This window comes from Haliotis cracherodii, unplaced genomic scaffold, assembly GCF_022045235.1.
Source record: "Haliotis cracherodii isolate W230 unplaced genomic scaffold, xgHalCrac1.p SCAF_10, whole genome shotgun sequence".
NCBI lineage: Eukaryota > Metazoa > Mollusca > Gastropoda > Lepetellida > Haliotidae > Haliotis > Haliotis cracherodii.
Window position 1 is genome coordinate 50000957 of NW_027266265.1, and position 23024 is coordinate 50023980.

Genomic DNA, 23024 nt, shown 5'->3' on the forward strand with positions numbered 1-23024 from the left:
ACTCAGTTATTGTAAGTCTCACATGAGGTACATACTGTGACCTTATGTCCCGAGGGATACATTTATATTACTATCTCACATACCGTATTCGACGTAATAAGCGCCTACGGCGATATTTGCTAATATATTGAATAGTGAACAATTCCAATTCCATCCGATTGATCAATGTACACAAGACTTATTTATTCGTGTATAGTACACACTCATGTGTTATATGCACCCTTAATTATGGGCAATTAAATTCTTGAAAAATATATCTGTCGTGTATAATACACACAGACTTTTCTTTTGTATCATTTCAGGCTGTCAGCATAAACCCCGAAATTTACGATCTTTCAACTATGTTGTTTTTCACCAAAATTTTACTCCAATAAGAGCCCCCTATTTCTAATTTTGAAAGCGCCAGGGGCGCTTATTATGTCGAATACGGTAATTTTCACCTATTTATCCCTGGGTTGGGGTAGCCAAGTGGTTAAAGCGTTCACTCGTCAGGCCGAAGAACCGGGTTCGATTCCAACATGGGTTCAATGTATAAACTCATTTCTGGTGTCCCCCCCACCATGATAGTGCTGTAATATTGCTAAAAGCGGCGTAAAACCATACTCACTCACTCGCTTGTTTCTCAATGATGTTGTTATCAGGATAGCTAGCAAACTGTTTCACAGACGACTTGATGGCAAGCAGCCGACATAAACATATCCAGAGTTATTGCCCTTGGGTTATAATTAGATATTATAGGTTAAGTTTGTTAACTGCATTTGAGAGGTGTTCTGTTTTAAGATAATATAATCACATTGTATTGTGTATTGTACATATTGTAAGAATACCCAGCAGGGTATATGAAATTTTTTACCTTATCTGTATGGGGGTGAGGTATTAATAATGTTTGTACCCTGGCCATAGATCAATGAAATGATTTTCATGTGTTTGTAAACAGTGTACTGAGGTAGAGTGACCACATAAAAGATCTTGAATATAAAAGACCATTATTCTTACTATGAATTCATTTGTAAAACGGGGGCATGGGTGGCCGAGTCGTCTTAGGCGCGGCGATTCGCTGTGCAGAGTTGCTTCCCTTGGGCATGCCAGAAACTTATGATTGTGGCTTCGAATCCCGGTTTGCCCCGATTATGTTTCTAGGTTTGTCAGCACCATACCCGTGCTCGTGGGTTTCACCAAAGTGGTAAACGTCTGAGACCTGGATCACATCGGGATCCTACCACATTAAGCTGACACGCCGCGATATAACTGGAATATTCTTAAAAGCAGCGTTAAACCCAACTCACTCACTCATTTGTAAAACTATGGGACGTTATTGTTGAATTCCAATTATCAGCATCCATGGACACTGCTTGAGTGTCAGTGACAATACAGACGTTAAAAGCACAAAGATGCACATATTCTTGAGATATCTCAATGTTCAGTGTTTAAAACATTGTAGAATTAATCATGTGTTAGTGAGAAAATGTCGTTGCCATAACCATTATTTAAAAAAATAATATACATTTAAGTACCGTAGCCTTTAGATTTAAATACTACAGCAGTTCCCTCACAACCCTCACAACCTTCAATGCATCAATATCTAGAAGTGCTTCTTCCTGAATAAAATTGTAAAATCAGCCTTTTGAAATAGCTTGTTCTGTCTGCCATGAATCTCTGTAGGACAAAACACAGGAAATGGTTGGCTGAGGCACTATCGCAACTATTGCCAAACTATTGCCAAACTATTGTGTGAGTCAGTCTGACCCCTTTGTCAACACCAGTAGTTTTACATCTCAAAGATCACAACTAACATTGATGTGTGTTTCTGGAACTGCACAATACGGTTTTCAGAGCTCGATCATGAATGGTGTATTGAAATATGAACATGACCGTGTTCTTAATGCGTTAAGCAGCCATGTTGGTTTATTCTGGCATACGAACTTGGGACAAGAATGTCCAAATGGTTGTGCTGAACTTAGGACAAGAATGTCCAAATGGTTGTGCTGAACTTAGGACAAGAATGTCCAAATGGTTGTGCTGAACTTAGGACAAGAATGTCCAAATGGTTGTGCTGAACTTAGGACAAGAATGTCCAAATGGTTGTGCTGAACTTAGGACAAGAATGTCCAAATGGTTGAGCAAACTGTGTATTAGCTGAGGTGATATCCAGTGGATGATTGCATTGCGGTTAGTAAAAGGCCTAGGCCCCGTTCCACAAAGCCATCTTAGCGCTAATGTGATCGAAACTCCCATACTTTAACACTGGCTTACGATAGTCGTAGCGCTAAGATCGCTTTGTGGAACAGTGCCCTGGGCTAGATGTATGCAAACAGTGTTTAGTTTAGGCATATGGTTAAACATTCCCGTGTTCATAAAGTCCTTTGGCATGTTCATGATGTTGGTCCAATCACAGAGTGGTTTGATCTGATACTGCTAGACAGTTTATCGTGTTTATTACCCTGCCAGTCAAAGTCATATACTGCTATAACGGACTGTGACTTGGACATCTGGTGATCCTGTTGCTGCATAAATTGCCTGGCACGAAATATTCATGCCAGACTGCTTCCCTTGGACTCCTCTCATTTCAAATGGCTTGCAATTCTTTTGAGTCGACTCACCGAAATTTGTCAAGTGGCAACTTGTTGAAAAGCTTTTCATGTGGATATTTATGGGCTTATTAAATCAGTATCAGAAATAACTGCGTCCATGGCTGGTTACTTTTCATTCGGGCTGCATGAAAATTTTTCTCCACCTGCCCAACGGTCTGGCAGATAATTTTTAAACCACGAACATATTTATTTTTGTCATTTTTCCTTGTAGATTGTCTCTTATTTTTAATGATTTTTCAGTATTTATCAGTGACTAAATGCAGGTAGGTTACCTTTGAAGATGGGCAGGCAACATTAATGGGTCACATCCCTGACTGTGTTGTTGGGTTTTAAAATTATTTCAAAGGCTGCTGATAATTATGAGCTAGGCTCACCAGGATTTGACAAAATCTCACCAGACTCAGCTTTGACTCGGGTCAAAGATAGTAGTGTTAGCAGGCTTAGTGTGCCTTGACAGTGTGGGTGAAGTGAACTAGTCTCACATGCTTTGGGCATAGATTTTATTATAAATATTAGGTTTACCTAGGGGATTTAATGAGTAAATTTGGGAGTCCGGGTCAGAACAGTTACCAGCGATACCTCATTCTTGTTATATTAACAGTAAGAGGTGTCCCATTTGTTCAGTGATTGACGCTTTCTCAGAGTGTTAAACATACTGATCTTATCTAACTATCATTGGCGGTCGGGTAGCCTTGTGGTTAAGCGTTCACTCGTCATGCCGAAGACCGGGTTCGGTTCCCGACATGGGTACAATGTGTGAAGCCCATTACTGGTGTCCCTCGCCGTGATATTGCTGGAATATTGTTAAAAGCGGTGTAAAACCTCACTCACTCACTCACTCACTCACTCACTCACTCACTCACTCACTCAGCTACTCACTCACTTGGGGAACAGTGCCATGTCTTGGTACCCCAGGGGTGAGGGTGGTTGCTCATGCTATCAGTCACTGGTTTGCTCACTCCAGGCTTGGTGATGCCCATACCGCTGTGACCTGGTTAGAACACGGTAGATTTTGACATCAAAGAAATTTTTCACAACTTTATTTTGGATTAATGGCTAAAGACTTCCTTGGGATTTATTAATACTTTAGATGGTTATTGCCGCGCACCATGCTGTGTACTTAAAGGGCTCTGCTGGCCATAATGATGTGGATAGATATTCAGCCATGCAGACCGTTTAGACACTGACAGGTGTTGCTGAAGTTCTGTTACACTTGCTGCTCACCACGCAGTCCGGTGAATGCACAGCCTACAACAGCTAATACCACCATTATTCAAACTCGTTACCTGTGTTGAGATGACCGAATGTTGTCAGTGAGTGATTATGCTTGCCTATTGATGTATTTCATCACTGTAGTCAGTGCCTATATTGTACTGCTGTCCCTGGCTATGGTAACACCCGACAGTGCTTGGGGCAGTAGCTATGGTAGAGTTACCCATTCTTGTCGTAAGAGGCGATCAAAGTGACATTAAACCTTACACACTCACTGTACTCTATGTAGATCCCGGTTGTTTATGTCTTCAACAGCTCTGTTGTAAGAGGTGACTAATGGTCAGGCTCACCGACTTTATTGTTGCATGTCATCGTGTTCCAGTTGAGTAGATCTTCAGCAACCCATGCTTGGCGAGGCGACTAATGGGATCGGGTAGTCAGGTTTGCCGACTCGGTTGATGCATGTCTTCGTATCCTGATTGAGTAGATTGATGTTCATGATGTCAATCACTGGATTGACTTGATTATTTACTGACTGCCACCACATATCTGGAATATTGCTGAGTGTGGCGTTAAAATATAATAATGTATAAATAATGATAGCGAACAGTGATTTCTAATGTAACCAGGGGACCCGTGAAGATACGGGGTAAAATAGATCTTCAGCAACCCATGCTTGCCGTAAAAGGCGACTATGCTTGTCGTAAAAGGCGACTTACGGGTCGGATGGTCAGGCTCACTGACTTGGTTGATACATGTCATCGATCCCAATTGCGTGGATCGATGCCCATGATATTAATCACTTGATTGTCTGGTCCAGACTCAATTATTTACAGACCGCTGTCATATAGCTGGAATATTGCTGAGTGCGGCTTTAAACAACAAACCAACCAACCAACCTAACCAGGGCACCAAGCAACTTCCTTGGAAGGCTGTCTGACAGCCTTAACTCAGACACACTTATCGGGTTCAAGCATATTACATAAATGCTGATTGCACCTCCTTGGCAACCTTCGTAAATTATTTAATTTACTATATAAATATTATTTATTCTGTATATCTATTATTTAATTCTGTAAATCTTAACGTGATTTTAATTACTTAATTATTCTGTAAATGGATAAATAAACAGGATTAGGGATTGTAAAACAAACCCTGTGAATAGTTTAAGTGTGACTGGCTGTAGTAATGTTTGCTTTATTGATGTTAATTTGATACGTTTGGAAAGTGCCCCAAGTGGTACCTGCACATGCTGAAGGACTCCTCTGCCTGGAGTGTCTGTGGTCACGATCATGTCTAATACTGTATTGATTATGTGAATGTAATTACAAGTTTGACCTTGACACATGTCACCAGCTATAAATAGAAGCATGCATCAATGAAACGTGTTACGGAAACATCTATTCAGCTCTGGCAGCTGTTTGTGTTAGTTGCATTTGTTGGTTGCTTGTGTTAGCAGTGATCAAATTTTCATGTCATTCAAAACACAATTCATTCAACAAGGAAGTTTACAAAATACAAAAAATAGGTCCCCAGTACAGAATCCATAGAATCGTGACTATGATGTGGATTGGTTGGTTACAGTTAGGATTGGTTGGTGAGAATGAGGATTGGTTGGTGAGAATGAGGATTGGTTGGTGAGAATGAGGACTGGTTGGTGAGAATGAGGATTGGTTGGTTATTGTTAGGATTGATGGTACTTGGAAGATAAGTTGATTACAGTAAAGTTTGGGTGGTTACAGTAACTAAACGGTGAATTATAGGTAACTATTTGGTGACTTTGTTCCCTTTGCCCTGACATCATGGATCATTGTTCATAATATCAGTCACTGCTTTGTCGTGTCCAGTTAATTCACAGCATGTACAGACCGATGTCATGTTCTGGAATATTGATGAGTGCTATGTTAAACAACCAACTATTGTTGTTTATTCTATCAACCACTGGTTTGACGGGCCAAGGCACCTGGGTAATAAGATGTAAATGGTATACTGCACAGCCGCTCAAGATACATCAGCTCACTTCATAAGTGTGTATAAATATCATTTTGTCCTTCAGTACCAGTTTCTGCAAATTCTTTGCAAGCTACATGTTTAAAATAACCTCTTCCTTATTTTGTTACCATGGCAACTACACACATACAAACAAATTGGAATTAGAAGAATATAGAAAAACTGTTTTGTTTTAAGAATTGTCATGTGATCAACATGAGGCACATAATTTTGAAATCTGAACCAGTACTTTTTATCCCCCTAGCATATAATCCAGGGGGGGTATAGTCATCATCTGGTCTGTCCGTCCATCTATATTTCGTTTCCAGAGCATAACTTGAAAACTGTGACAGCGTTTTCTTCCAAACTTGGAACATGTATTAACCAGGGTCTGAAGGTGGTGCATTTTGCTATTGTGGGAGCCGGGGGATTTGTCATCTTATGATGGCTGTTGTTAATTCATGAAATTCTAGTAGTAGATATAATATTTTTTTGTGTGTTTGCTCGTGTGTTTGCTTGTTTGGCTACATCTAACGTTTATGAATCATAACACACTTCTGCCATGATTACTAGTAGTTTGTTGGGAAAAAGTGTGATGACAATTAGGTGTGTATTGATGACAGCGTTGCTGGAACTGGCATTGATTTAGCCGAGAGCAATATGACATATACCTGAGAGTTTCCCACCAACACTTTATGAGGACTAACTAGGCTATTGGTATTGATTGTTGGAGGAAGCGATGTGTGTATGATATACAGGCGTTGTCAATGTCAGAGAGTGTCATAGCTCTAGCTTTTTGAGTACCGATAGGTAAGGACAGGTAAAAACATTTTTGCTTCTCATGATACTCACATGGTACAGGGGGATGACCACTTTTTGGTATTTCTTTCATTTATTCCTCATGTTCTTTAGCATGTTTAGTGGACTAGACTCTAGAAAACAAAGTTGATTGTACCACATGACCTCCATTGGCCACGCCCCCTGCGGCTCAAGGAATGTCAGGACTAGGTTCCCCTGGGAATCGGATACAATCAGTCATAATGGTGTGTGCAAAAACTTGGAATCCATCGGAGGAAAGAAATTTGAGTTGAATTTTCTTTTTAAATATTACGGGCTAGCAGGTCATGAGAAAGAAGAGATAAATTTCAACTCCCTGATACGAATGAAAACGTTCCTGGTACTTAATCTAGCAAGAAGGGGATGTTCAACAACACTCTGGGCGGAACAATGCTCATTGACTTCCTACTGTAATGGCTACTGTAATAGTTCACAGTATCATGATAACCATCTGACCCAAAAGCAGAAAAATATGTATTAATTTCATCCCCTTTTCCAGCTTGAATGTATATCCTCTTGTCTTTGGACAAAATAATTAATGTATTTCCCTTTTCATAATAAAATCCACACTGTATGTACTGTATTCACTGTAATAAGCACACTGGGCACTTAGAAAACTGACAAAGAAGGTGCTCAGAAAAAACATATGGTGATGTCAAAGATCGAGCGGCTTAACAAACTTAGTTCACATGTCGTTAGTAGACAACGTGTATTTCTTGTTACAGTACATAAGGAGCGGTCGAGTAGTCTAGTGGTTAAAGCGTTCGCTCGTCACGCTAAAGACCCGGGTTTGATTCCCGACATGGGTTACAATGTGTGAAGCCCATTTCTGGTGTCCCCCGGACATATTGCTGGAATATTGCTAAAAGCGGCATGGAACCAGACTCACTCACTCACTGTTACAGTAGACATTTATTTTTAACACAGTAATCAGTATGTGATGTTTATTAAAACAGATACATGCATCCCTGGTTCATGAATTAGCATTTGTCATCACCAGGGATTTTTTTCATGTATGGAAAAGTGTGAGGGGTAACCATCTGATATTGATTATGTAATGGAAAACACTCTGAAGGAACTGATTGACCTTTTTCAAATTGACAATGACCTTGACTCACTTTTTGCCTAATTATTTCAAATATGTTATCCTTTCACAGCCAACTTTTGGGTTGAGATTCACAGCCAACTTTAGAGCATATTTAAAAGTCACAGCCAACTTAAGGTTTGAAATAAAGTTTAAATAATACAACTGCAGTTATGAAATTGATCTTAAATACAAAATCAGATGCGCTGTTCGACTTTTATAAAAAAAATAAAAAAATTTACTGTAATGATGGGACACAAGAATTTTCATTATACCAGAGCTACAGATAAGCTTTTGGTGTTGTGGGTATTTTACCCATGCATTTTAAAATCATTGGGTATCAATAATTCTACCTGCGTATTCAAATTTCTGTTACCCACTAGTTTTTACACATGTGGGTATTTAAGTTAAATATTTAAAAACACTATTCATCTAGTCCCTGCAAACTGGTGTCGTGCGGGTTCGAGAGCTTTATAGGACTCAAAAATACCACGATACTTCCACAAGAAAGTGTGATGGCAAATGATCATGATGTAACTGTCATCGTGGAGTTTGGCAAGGTTGACGGAATGCCCCTTTATAATTTCAAAATAAGTTGCTGATTTGCTAATCGAATACGCAGGGTTACTTCACAATATTTTGATGATACGCACAAGTTTTATTTTTGTAGCGTATCTGTAATGTTCGTTGCGTATTTGATACGCTTGGATTATATTTTACTGTGTATTTCTGCATTTCTGATGCGTATTTCACGCAGATACGCAGCTTATCTGGAGCTCTGTTATACTGAATCATGTAAAGTTAAGGGATTGTCTAAGATGCTTTTCCCCAAAAACTATAATAATGGAATGACAATTCTGGCAATAACTGTTCACAATCCCTTACAACTCTAATAGATGGCGTCCTTGCCACCTATTGCCGTCGGTGCCTCAACCTGATTACTAACTACTGTATGCTGATATATCTCAAGGTACAGTGGATCCGGTTTGAGAATAGGGCTTCAGCAACCCATGCTTGCCGTAAGAGGTGACTAACGGGATCGGATGGTCAGGCTCACTGACTTGGTTCATGCATGTCATTGTATCCAAATTGTGTGTATTGATGCTCATGATGTCAATCACTGGATTGTCTGGTCCAGACTCGATTATTTACAGACCTGGAATAGCTGGAATATTGCTCAGTGCGTCGTTAAACAACAAACATATGTAAAAGTTTGTCAGTGGCGCTTTATATTGAAACGGGCGGTCGGGTAGCCTAGAGGTTAAAGCGTTCGCTCGTCACGCCGAAGACCCAGGTTCGATTCCCGACATCGGTACAATGTGTGAAGCCAATTTCTGGTGTACCCCGCCGTGATATTGCTGGAATATTGCGAAAAGCGGCTTAAAACCATACTCACTCACTCAATTATATTGAAACAGCGTGTATTATGTCCAAGTTTCAAAATAAAACAATCAGATATTTCCACTTAAGCATGATACAATATTAATTCATTGAGCATTGTCTAAGATGCTTATTCACTTTAAATTAATTGAATAACAATTCTGTCACTGTGTCAGTATTTGTTCTTGATGCCTCGCAACCCTTCGATGGCATCCTTGCTGCCTGTCCCCTCATTCCTGCTACAAAGGCGCCATAACCATGATTACTAGATGCTGATACATCTCATGGTACAGTGACGAGATGTGAAAGTGCTGATACTGCATTAAATATTATTCCCTGGCTCTTTCAGACATACAAAATCTAATTTAGCTAGGCTTTATTTAGAATTTCTGGCTGAGAACACTGCGCCCCTTCTTTGATGCTGTTTTTCTAGTTGCCAAAGGATGCGCTATTTCTGCAGTGTCAAGTTATCCAGAATGTATTGTTTGTTTAAGAGAGACCAATGTTCACTGGGTTTCCCCAAGACCTCCATTTACATGCTCATCAATTGGAAAGAGCTATTTATAGCTCTGTCCGCCTCTTTAAACAGTCAAGGAGGTTGCCACACCACCTCGTTATAAGGCAGAATTCTTCCAAAAAGTTGACTCTGTTCTGCGTTGGACTATATGAATTCTTTAAGTAGGTGAACTTCATAATCATCGATATCAACTGTTTAAAGAAAAAAGGTATGGTGAAAAAAAGGGTTCATAAAATGTGTTACAACGAGGGAGAATGAAGATAATATTTGGTGAACATCTTCCTCTTGATGAAAAGGTTCCACCTCTGAAACAGTGTTTTTACTTCAGGGACACATTCAGTTGGAGCAAGGCCCTCACAGGTGTCACTACAATAATAGTCAAGCAGGGCTGGATGTAGTTTGTCTCACAGCCTCTGAATCAATTAATTTCTGAATTATTTTTCACATGTGCCTGCATGCTTGCTTGCCCTGCTCCAATTAACATGAAAAGGCAAGCCCACATGCACACATGCATACACGCAGACTAGAAGACTTTGTAAGTTTGTTTGTTTGTTTGTTTGTTTAATGCAATATTCCACCTATATCATGTATATGACAGAAGTCTGTAAATAATCGAGTCTAGACCAGACAATGCAGTGACTGACGTCATGAGCATAGATCCTTACAATTGAGATACGATGACATGCATCAACCAAGTCAGCAATCCCGTTAGTCGCCTCTTACGACAAGCATAGTCACCATTTACAGCAAGCATGGGTTGCTGAAGACGGAAGGTCGTATTAATTTTATGCGCATTAATTTTGTACCATCAAAATAAGGAAACAATCAACAAACGAAATAAATCACTTCAGTATTATTTACTAGTATTACATCAAAAACAATGATATCAGATCATTACAAGTTGATAGCAGCCACCTGATCTTCACGGGTCACAATAGTGTGCATCCCATCTACAGAACTTACCTCCCACAATACACTGACATACACAACTGATACAAAAATACAAAATACTTGTCTTGAATTATCAGTATTACCGGTACTGAAATAGCATCCACAGAGACATTAAACCCGATTCATTTCAGCGTGTACATACATATTCAACATCATCAGCCGTCTGGGCCAAGAACCCCTGAGACTAGTGACTAGTCAGGACTTGACTCCTTGGATCATTTTCAGAAGAATTTATGTAATAATGTGTCCTATTTGCTGATTCTGCTTGACTGAACAGAATTTTCCTAGGCTCTTGCTTCGAACTTATAAATCAGGGGATGAAGTTGCAAACTGTGAAGATCCGGGATAGAATAGGTCTTCAGCAACCCATTCTTGCCATAAAAGGTGACTATGCTTGTCATAAGAGGCGACTAACAGGATTGGGTGGTCAGGCTCGCTGACTTGGTTGATGCATGTCATCAACCCCAATTGCATGGATCGATGCTCATGATATCAATCAGTGGATTGTCTGGTCCAGACTCAATTATTTACAGACCGCCGTCATATAGCTGGAATATTGCTCAGTGCGGCATTAAACAACAAACAAATTAAGAAACAAACAAATGCGTACTGCATCATGAGTAGTGCACGCCAAGTTCCAGCTGAAATCTCCCCTGGGTCTGTGACCAAGTTCTGTATCCCACTCAGCGAGTTCCCATCTGAGTCTATTTTGGAGTGAGTGCTGTCAGCGCTATCTGTGATGCAGCATTGTACATGTATGTGTGTGCATGGGAGCGCGTAGAGATGCAACCGTAAATAGCAACGCAAGCATGCACCGCCTGCGCCTTAGAGACTAAGCTGTGTGTATATCTCCTTGATCTTTGGATCAATCAGCTGTAATTGATTCGGTAGGAATTTCTTGCTATGAGACTTGTAGAACATCTTCAATGATTAATACTTGCTCTTAATTTATTCTATGCTGCCGATCATAAGGGGGATCGAGAGATGAAGTCGATAGACTCCGGCATTTCGTTATGTAGCTGTTGTCAGTGGTTCCGATTACCAGCTAATAATTCATTTCAACACTTTTTTGTTGACAGACTTCATGTTTTCTGCAGATGCAGGATATGTTTATTTGAAATTATGGAGGATTATGATGAAAGCATTGTACATTGAGGGTTTGACATTCTTTGTATTCAAGTTCAGATGGCACGGTTAGAGTCAGAATTGCCTAGTTAAGATTCCACTGCCAGAAGGACACATTGAGAAATCAGGATATAAACAACAAAGACCTTGTGGCTGTGTTTATCATATCAAAGTTCAGAAACCACAAATCACCGTGACAAAAACATGGAAAATGATCAGCATGCTGTATTCACAGTATGATTCATGAGATCGAATTGGGTATTTGGAAATCAAAAAAGGTATTATCTGTCTCAGTGAAAAGGAAGGAATCACACTATCTATCCTTGGTGAATTGACATTATTTATTCTCTTTGTAGCATGTAATAACTCCAATGGGCACATCTAAACGTTAGTTTCAAGTGCATGGCAGACTTAAACAAATATGCCTTTCTATCCCTCATTTTCAGTACATGATAGGGTCATCTATGATGCCGAAATTCACTGTGCAGAATTGTGTCCCTTGTACATACTAGAAACGCATGGTTGTTGGTTTGAATTAAGTTTTGCCCCAATTGTTTCTGGGTTTGTCAGTACCATTATTGACCATACCCGTGCTTGTGGGTTTCATAGAAGTCATGGTAAAAGTCAGGAACCTGCATCACTTCCAGGCTATCCTCTTCCACATTAAGTCTCTCTCTTCTCTCTCTCTCTCTCTCTCTCTCTCTCTCTCTCTCTCTCTCTCTCTCTCTCTCTCTCTCTCTCGCTGACAGACTGTCGACTGGTCATTAATATGATTATCCTCTTCCATATTAAGTCTCTCTCTCTCTCTCTCTCTCTCTCTCTCTCTCTCTCTCTCTCTCTCTCTCTAGCTGACAGACTGTCGACTGGTCATTAATATGATTGTTCTGCCATTACGTTTGATATATTTCATTTGATGTCACACATTGATTCTGTGTGCTGTTCTATTAACAATATTGACTGGCTGTCGGAAAGATGATCTATGATTGACACACACAAATATTTCACTGATAATGAACATGATGAAAAAAACCTGTGAGCTGGAAACATGTCATGATTGATTCACAAAGTCTGTAGCAGATGCTCAGGACTTGACAAGCTGGACTGTGACGTGAACCCCTCAACCTACATCCTGAAAGGAGGCACAGGTGGCCCAGTCGTCTAAGGCGCCACAATTCGCTGTGCAGAATTGCGCCCCTTGGGCACGCCAGAAACTTATGGTTGTGGATTCGAATCCCGGTTCACCCCAATTATGTTTCTAGGTTTGTTAGCACGATACCTGTGCTCGTGGGTTTCATGGACGTGGTAAACGTCTGATGCTTAGGCTTAGTGTTTTGGCATAGTCCTGCGCCATTTCTGGAGAATTTATATTTTTATTTATTATTTAAGGAAAGCCTTGGAGGGTCTAGATCAAACTGAAGCAAGTCTGGATGACTTGATTCCAAAGAGCAGTGGAGGAAAGGTTCTGATTTGAAATAAATTACAAATATTTGAAAGAAATGTTTTCATAGACTTGGTGTCAGTCTAGTTTATGCTGAATGCCAGTTCATTCATGTTCAAAGCAATAAACATGTGGCTGTTCAAGGTCAGGGGCTGCAGGGTGGTTGAGTGGATTTGGTGTTTGCTTGTCTTGTCGAGTTTCACTTTGTGAAGCGGGCAATGTTTTTATTTCATGTTGGTACTGTACATAAGCCAATTACTGGTGTCACCCATGATTGCTTAACGTGTTGTAAGTGGTGCAAACATAACTTGTTTACTTCAGTCACTCTGGTGTATTCATGATTGCCTGGTCAACATTTGAACATGATACATGCAAACAATGTTTGGAGGAGGTACATGTTCTACATGTGACAAATATGAACAAGATGCGTTGTGTGGACAGTCCTCATGGTGATTGTGGGCACAATAGGTACTTAGTACACCATGCTGGTTGAAACGATGGACCAATGTGGATTGGGTGTCACAAAGTGTCACCTGGCTGGTTGGGTGTCACAAAGTGTCACCTGGGCGGTTGGGGGTCACAAAGTGTCACCTGGCTGGTTGGGTGTCACAAAGTGTCACCTGGCTGGTTGGGTGTCACAAAGTGTCACCTGGCTGGTTGGGTGTCACAAATGTCACCTGGCTGGTTGGGTGTCACAAAGTGTCACCTGGGCGGTTGGGTGTCACTAAGTGTCACCTGGGCGGTTGGGTGTCACAAAGTGTCACCTGGGCGGTTGGGTGTCACAAAGTGTCACCAGGCTGGTTGGGTGTCACAAAGTGTCACCAGGCTGGTTGGGTGTCACAAAGTGTCACCTGGCTGGTTGGGTGTCTTTGTCACTCACTCACTCACTCACTCACCCAATACCCATCTACTCACTCACTCAGTCGTGTACCCTTGAAGATCCAGCTTACATGTCATCTTCAGCAGTGCATGTTTGTCATAAGAGGTGATTAATGAGTGAGTGAGTGAGTTAATGCTTTACGTCACATCAGGTGATTAATGGGATTGGGTAGCCAGACTCCATGACTCAGTTGATATCGTATCCCATTTGCATAGATCGATGTTCATGATATCGATCACTGGATTATCATGTCCAGACTCATCTATTTACAGACCACCATCATGTAGCTGGAATATTGCTGAGTGCAGCATTAAACAACATATAAACACTCACAAATTTGGATTAGAATTATTCTTCAGCAACCCATGCTTGTCATTAGAGGCAACTAACAAGATTGGGTGGTCAGGCTCCCTGACTTGCTTGATGCATGGAATTGTACCTCCAATTGATTAGATCGATGTTAATGATGTCAATCACAGGATTGCCTGGCCCAGACCCACATCATATAGCTGGAATATTGAGGGCAGCCTTAAACAATCTCTCACTCACTCACTTCAGTAAGCAGGGCAAGTCGTATGCATTTTTATCGCTGATCAACGGTCAGCATACCATGACATTGGCAATGTTAGCCATAGAAGTGTCAAATTTCATGTAAAGAATTTCACCATTGATCTTGTTCTGTGTGTGTGTCACACCTGAGTGGCTGCGTGAGTTTAGACAGGTTTAAGCCCTCATAACAGGGCCCAATAAAAGACTGGCATGACTAAATGTCAGTAATGGTATTTTATCTGTATTTATCATTGTACCGCAAGGCCACCACTTTACCATAGCTCTCCATGATGTGGATCTGTAGTCAGCTTTAGTTAGACGTTGTTTATGAGTGAATTTGCATTGAACATAATAAATATGATAAAATCTATCATGTCTTTGTGAAGCCTGGCTAATGTATGGTTAGACTCAATGTTCGATGTTTTATAGAATAGTTTTCCATGGTTTTCAGTCTCAACTTATGAATGAATATTTGATTTTATGTTGACATATTGATACAAGCTTGAAAGATAGTTTAGAATGGATATTATACCTCTGACTGGTTTCTTAATGCACAATAACTATTTTCAACATATGAATAAAGTTAAGGGTCCAGCATGTTCAAGGGGAAAAGAAGGTCCAGCAGGGGCCACACTTCAAGACTAAAACTTCTCACTCTGATATAGGGCACCTTCTCACTCTGATTTAGGGCACCTTCTCACTCTGATATAGGGCACCTTCTCACTCTGATTTAGGGCACCTTCTCACTCTGATTTAGGGCACCTTCTCACTCTGATATAGGGCACCTTCTCACTCTGATATAGGGCACCTTCTCAATCTGATTTAGGGCACCTTCTCACTCTGATTTAGGGCACCTTCTCACTCTGATTTAGGGCACCTTCTCACTCTGATTTAGGGCACCTTCTCATTCTGATTTAGGGCACCTATTCACTCTGATTTAGGGCACCTTCTCACTCTGATATAAGGCACCTTCTCACTCTGATTTAGGGCACCTATTCACTCTGATTTAGGGCACCTTCTCACTCTGATTTAGGGCACCTTCTCACTCTGATATAGGGCACCTTCTCACTCTGATTTAGGGCACCTATTCACTCTGATTTAGGGCACCTTCTCACTCTGATATAGGGCACCTTCTCACTCTGATTTAGGGCACCTTCTCACTCTGATTTAGGGCACTTTCTCATTCTGATTTAGGGCACCTCATTCTGATATAGGGCACCTTCTCACTTTGATTTAGGGCACCTATTCACTCTGATTTAGGGCACCTTCTCACTCTGATATAGGGCACCTTCTCACTCTGATATAGGGCACCTTCTCACTCTGATTTAGGGCACCTCATTCTGATTTAGGGCACCTTCTCACTCTGATTTAGGGCACCTTCTCACTCTGATTTAGGGCACCTATTCACTCTGATTTAGGGCACCTTCTCACTCTGATTTAGGGCACCTTCTCACTCTGATATAGGGCACCTTCTCACTCTGATTTAGGGCACCTTCTCACTCTGATTTAGGGCACCTATTCACTCTGATTTAGGGCACCTTCTCACTCTGATTTAGGGCACCTTCTCACTCTGATTTAGGGCACCTCATTCTGATTTAGGGCACCTTCTCACTCTGATTTAGGGCACCTTCTCACTCTGATTTAGGGCTTCAATAATAATGAATTGTTTCATAGGCATTACTTAGAAGTTGACAGATGACAAAGTAGACACAATTTATGGATAACAACTTCTTTAATACTGTAAAGGACCGCCGGGAGAGCGGAAGGTCCGGGGTTCGATCCCCAGCCGCGTCATACCAAAAGACGTTAAAAGATGGTACTTGTTGTTACCCTGCCTGGCGCTTGGCATTAAGGGGCTAAAACAAGGACTGGTCGGCTCGGGGTCAGTATACTGTGTCTGACTGCGGCATGGTATCTCAGTGGGCTAGCACTATAAATCGGCATCAATCCGGACTAGTACAAGCAGCCACACACACACATGCATGCACGTCGCTATATATATATAAGTGCAAACATCTTGGACGCGATGTTAAAACCAATTTCACCTCACCTTAATACTGTAAAGGCTACATTACGGTATAGATCCTTATACTGATGACCCAACCCAACCCAGTGACCGAAACCCAACAACTATAAACATGATGTAATGTTTGGTGTATGTTATCAAGTGCCACTTGCTTGGTCACGAACAGTGAGTACCACGATAACACAGTCCAGGCATCTCATGTCGTGCAAGGTGACTTGTAGACTGTCTCACAGTCCCTGAACTATATATTTTCCCTTCCACCCAGCGCTGCTTGTAATGATATACCCCTAAGTGAAGCAAGTCTAGATTTTCAACAGATCCTCCCATCTCAGTGGGGCTCCTTTTCAATTTAAATGAAGTTGGGGGTTTTTTGTATGAAAATTATATATTTTTGAGACTGAGTCAGCCTAGGATGGTAGAATTCCACTTTAGAACTTTTGTAATGGTGAAATCAGATCTCACTCCATTTCCAGTAGAGCTTATTCTGTGTTGTATCTCCATGGTGAAAACGTCTTGGACCATATTCCCTCTGAATGTCACAGTACAAGGAGTGACCACGGACATGAACACATCAAACAAATGTAAATAAACAGGATAAATCTGGAACGACAGCCATGTGTGCATGTGTTAGTAGTGGTGGGTGTTGCGTAGCCTATATATATTGCAGGGCAAAGTCACGCCAGTGGTTGAGCCCCTGGTGAGTCGACGAAGGCTCCATGTACACTGCTCAACAGGTGATTGGAACAATAATAGAATTTCTGAGTCACTGAGTCACATTATTTAATTATTTGTAAATTTGTATAATATCTTGCTTGACAAATATGTTTTGTGTGATTTGCTGAGAAGTTGCCTAGCAACCTAATAAAAAAAATTTTAAAATGTATTTGGGACCAGCAGTAAAAGCAAACTGTTACTCTTAACAAGATTGAGCCAAGTGCTACAAACACCATTTTATTTCATGGTGTGTGCTTATTTATTTTTATACAAACCAGCATAAAACACTAAACATGCTAGGAGGAGGACCAGTTGATAAATAGTGTTGTTTCACATGACTTCTTTCAAAACTGACTGGTAGGGAAAATTATATTTTTTTAATTATATTTTTGTATTTTTGTGTTATTTTGTTATTGTGTGAGTGGTGGGTGCTACAGGTAGGGCAGGACATGCAGACACCTGGTGGCGTCACTGATTTGCATCAATCCATTTAGTTCTTACTGCTGTTTTGCCTTTTGGCAATTAAGTACATAAATTAAATTTGAGTTGTAAAATCATTTCTTATTCTTAGTTAAAAAAAAATGCAATTTAGTGTGTTTACATGGCTTAGGGGGGCGGTCGGGTAGCCTAGTGGTTAAAGCATTCACTCGTCACGTCGAAGACCCGGGTTCGATTCCCGACATTGGTTCTATATTGTGAAGCCTGTTTCTGGTTTCCCCCACCGTGATATTGCTGGAATATTGCTAAAAGCGGCGTAAAACCAAACTCACTTACTCACTACATGGCTTAGGAGGGCGGGTGTGCCGTTAGAGATTTTTTTAATATATTTTTTTTCCATGGAGGGCACTATAGAGAAAATGTCTAGACCTCAACTGAAAACAGTGGAGCCTAATCCTTCTTTAGTGTATCATTTAAAAATAAGTCCTTGATAATAAATCAACGTTTTTTATTGGGTCATTTGTGTACGGCCAAGAAATTATTTTGGGGGTTTATCCTTATGGATTGTATGGTGTAGATGATTGTATGGAACAGCCAGCAGTATCTGGACTCCATGAAGTAGGCTAGGGATTAGTCAGGAGTCCATGTGGTGAAGGAATTGTTGCCAAATGTGTGGCGGGGTTACAGAGGAGTGGGGCAGGGTTACATGGAAGGGGGGGGGGGGGGGGGGGTTGTGTTTTACAGAGGAGTGGGGCAGACTTGGCCTGTCACAGACAGGTCAGGATATAACATGCTTGTGGTACTGGGTACTGGGTACTGGCCACTGTTACAGCAGGTAGAGAGATATTTATAATGTTAAACAATCACTGTTGTACAATGTCTCACACTGTATAAGTATGTGGTTACTAGTGTTTGAAGGGGTCATATCAAGTTTATCATGTATTTATTAGGACTTATCAAATAAACAGGGGAGCAGGATAGGCCATCCATGTTGTTTTTAAGTGTTTCCCATCTCCAACCTCAACCATTAGTACATCCATATTTTTTTTAAGTGTTTCTCATCTCCAACCTGAACTAGCCAGAGAGTGGGCAGGTGAAATTTCAAAAATTTAAAATAAATCAAAAACACTTTTTCAATAATCATGCTAATCAACTGCTAATTGTAACTTTTTAAAATGAAATTTTAAAGTTTTTAGGACACTTCGTAACAGTGTATAAATTAATTTATGACGTGGATCGAGTCACTGTGCAAATGTTTAATAAATATTACTGAAGAAAGATCAAGCTGGGTTTTTAGTGTGCAATTGAGGGTGTATTTTCTTTTATCTCATCAGGGCATTACTGTCCATGGCAGCAGGAGAAATTGTGATCGAAAACTTTTCATGATGGAATAAAAATTCATGGCAGATGGGACAGATGGGAAACAGAAAAGATATGGACAGTCTTATATGGCTGCTTTGTTGGGGAAAGTCATTCTGCGCCAATCACTACGTTGATCTGTGTATCGGTCTTAGAATTGGTCTTCAGCAACCCATGCTCTCTGTAAGAGGTGACTAACAGGATCAGGTGCCTGTCATCATATCTCATGGTGTCAATCACTGGATTATCTGGTCCAGACTTGATTACTTATTCATATCTAGCCGGGTTATTGATGAGTGTGGCATTAAACAACAAACTAATAAACTTTGACAATCGCCAGTCATACTTCAACGTTTGCCTATCGCCAGTCATACTTCAACGTTTGCCAGACATACTTCGATAATCACAATGACGTTTGTTTTTTGTGACTTTTGAAAGGAAATCCTCAAAGATATATCCTGGTTTGTTTGTTTTTTTAGATTGTGTATTCAAGACAATAGTATGCAGGACATGACATTTTATTTATCCTGTTTCAATATTGAATGACAGAAATAGAGTTTTTCCCCTCATAATCTGTGATGTGAGTTCTTTTCCTTCTGTGTTTATTCAGGGTAAATATCATCATTGCTTGCTTTGAGCCAGACATTGTTTTATTTGGTGTATCTTTTTTCAGTTGGGATTTTCTGTGATCTCCTGTCTTCATTGATCAGTGACATAAGTCAACATGTCTACCTACGAGACGACCACCACGACCACCTCGTCCAGCACGACGGGCATCCACCCCGATGTCGGATACGTCAAGTCCATCCCCGGAATACTCAAGATAGTCGAATTTGTGAGTGATCCTGAGAGAGGGAGTGATTTTTTGTATTGTGCTGGTCAGCAATATTTTAGCTGTAAAACTAGCATGTAGACATGGAACTGGAAGATAATCGAGTCAGGACCAAAACCTGTGACTGAAAATGATGACATGCAGGTCGTGTTTGAATTTACCATTGTGCCGATTTTTGTACCTCAATAACCGCAAACAATTACAGTGAATTCTGAGATATATGCTGGGCGTACAAGTGGCCCAGTCAGCTCTGACGCAACAATTTTATGTGCAGAGTTGCATCCTGTGGACACTCCAAGAGCCTGTAATTGTGGGTTCGAATCCTATGTTTCTAGGTTTATCTGCACCATACCCTTGCTTGTCGGTTTCACCAAAGTAATAAACTTCTGAGACCTGCATCATTTCAGGCTTTCCTCCCACATTAAGCTGACACGCCGTGATATAACTGGAATATGGTTATAAGCGGTGTTAAACCCAACTGAGAACCAGTAAATGTCTGAGAACGGCATCACTTCGGGCTTTCCTCCCACATTAAGCTGACATGCCATGATATATCTGGAATATGGTTAAAAGCGGTGTTAAACCCAACTGAGAACCGGTTGATGTCTGCGACCTGCATTACTCCTGGCTTTTCTCCCACATTAAGCTGACACGCCGTGATATAACTGGAATACTGTTAAAAGCAGTGTTAAACCCAACTGAGAACCGGTAAACGTCTGAGAACGGCATCACTTCGGGCTTTCCTCCCACATTAAGCTGACATGCCATGATATATCTGGAATATGGTTAAAAGCGGTGTTAAACCCAACTGAGAACCGGTTGATGTCTGCGACCTGCATTACTCCTGGCTTTTCTCCCACATTAAGCTGACACGCCGTGATATAACTGGAATACTGTTAAAAGTGATGTCAAACCCAACTCACTCACTCGGGTAAATGCTGGAGTTGATTGGACGGAGACATGTTCCTATGACCTGAGCTGAGTCTTCTTGTTTCAGGTTCTCTGTATTATTGTCCTCATCTGCACGTCGGTGGTGTACTGGGTGCCCTACGGAGCTGGTTGGATCCAGTTTGTGGCCGTGGCAGCGTGCGTGGTGGTGGCACTGTTGTTCATCTTCCACTTCCTTCACATCTTTGAGAAACTCCCAGGACCATGGCCATTGATTGTAAGTACGGTACTATAAGTAATAACATTGTATGGTAATGTCATTACTATCACTGTACAGAACTATAAGTAATAACATTGTATGGTTATGTCAGTCATATCACTGTACAGTACTATAAGTAATATCATTGTACAGTACTATAAGTAATAACATTGTATGGTAATGTCAGTACTATCATTGTACAATACTATAAGTAATAACATTGTATGGTTATGTCAGTCATATCACTGTACAGTACTATAAGCATGATAAGTAATAACATTGAATGGTAATGTCAGTACTTTCATTGTACAGGACTATAAGTAATAACATTGAATGGTAATGTCAGTACTATCACTGTACAGTACTATAAGTAATAACATTGTATGGTAGTGTCAGTCATATCATTGTACAGCACTATAGGTAATAACATTGTATGGTAATGTCAGTACTATCATTGTACAGTACTATAAGTAATGACATTGAATGGTAATGTCAGTACTATCACTGTACAGTACTATAAGTAATAACATTGTATGGTAATGTCAGTACTATCATTGTACAGTACTATGAGTAATAACATTGTATGGTAATGTCAGTACTATCATTGTACAGTACTATAAGTAATAACATTGTACGGTAATGTCAGTCCTATCACGGTACAGTACTATGAGTAATAACATTGTACGGTAATGTCAGTACTATCACTGTACAGTACTATAAGTAATAACATTGTACAGTAATATCAGTACTATCAGGGTACAGTACTTTAAGCAATAACATTTTATGGTAATGTCAAAACTATCATTGTACAGTAATATAAGCAATAACATTGTAAAATAATATAATAAATAACATTTTACAGTTATATGTCCCTCCTTTTCAACCTTCATTTTGATGTCACTTAAGATTTTAAATACATCACGCACACAAATTCTGTGGGAAATCAGAAATATATTTTGCCATGCAGGGGGTTAAGTTTTCGAGTTTTTTCAGCACCATACCTGTATTTGTGGGTTTCACCAAAGACATAAACATCTGAGACAAGCATCACTTGAGACTTTCCTCCAACTTCAAACTGACACATTCAATCATGATGCAATTTTCAATACAGCATCAGACCGAACTCACTCAGGTGTTGTCAACCATTAACCTTGCCTTGTTGTAGGAGTTTGTGTGCTACATTGTCTTCACCATCTTCTTCCTCATCTCCGCCATCGTCGCCGCTGTACGTGGAGGCTGGCATGGATCCATTGCCGCTACCGCCGTGAGTACAGTCACATGACAGTCATTTGACATTCATCACCTTTCATAGTAACAAAACCTCATGAAAATGTGTAGAGTTGCCTCCCTTACCCATGCCAGGATCTGATATTTCTAACCCCCAAATCTGTGATTATTGTCCTTGGTTTGTCATTGAAGAATATTTTCCTGCATTTCTACTCAAATAGATAGTTTTGTATCATGGACATAGTATTGCCTGACATGCCACTGTGTTTCCATATTAAGAATCGAAGACCCTTATGTTAAAATTAATAGGAAATGTGTCCATGTACTTAATGATCTATTGTAAAAGACCTCACACAAGACCCACTTCATTATGTCCTGGGGGCATGGGTGGCCAAGACGTCTAAGGTGCCGTGATTCGCTGGCAGAGTTGCGTCCCTTGGGCACGCCAGAAACCTATGATTGTGGGCTCGAATCCCGGTTCATCCCGTTTATGTTTCTAGGTTTGTCATCACCATACCCATGCTCATGGGTTTCACCAAAGTGGTACACGTCTGAGACCTGTATCACTTCTGGGTTTCCTCCCACATTAAGGTGACACGCCGTTATATAAATGGAATGCTGTTCAAAGTTGACCCGTGGAGATCCAGTACAATAGGTCTTCAGCAACCCATGCTTGCTGTAAAAGGCGACTGCTTGTTGTAAGAGGCGACTAAAGGGATTGGGTGGTC

The 23024-nt window shown here is 40.6% G+C and overlaps 1 protein-coding gene across 3 annotated transcripts in view; it reads left to right on the plus strand.

Moving 5' to 3' along the window:
- LOC139454490 (plasmolipin-like) overlaps positions 1-23024 on the plus strand; it is a 44903-nt gene that overhangs the window by 20244 nt on the left and 1635 nt on the right. For 2 of the 3 annotated variants that reach the window (XM_071236235.1, XM_071236236.1), the window contains exons 2-4: positions 19764-19925; positions 20920-21087; positions 22235-22333. In XM_071236235.1, the coding sequence (XP_071092336.1) occupies positions 19815-19925; positions 20920-21087; positions 22235-22333 (378 nt within the window). In that variant the 5' untranslated portion in view covers positions 19764-19814. Of the gene's footprint in view, positions 1-11379; positions 11449-19763; positions 19926-20919; positions 21088-22234; positions 22334-23024 lie in introns of those variants that run through there. The other variant, XM_071236237.1, reaches the window with a different exon arrangement.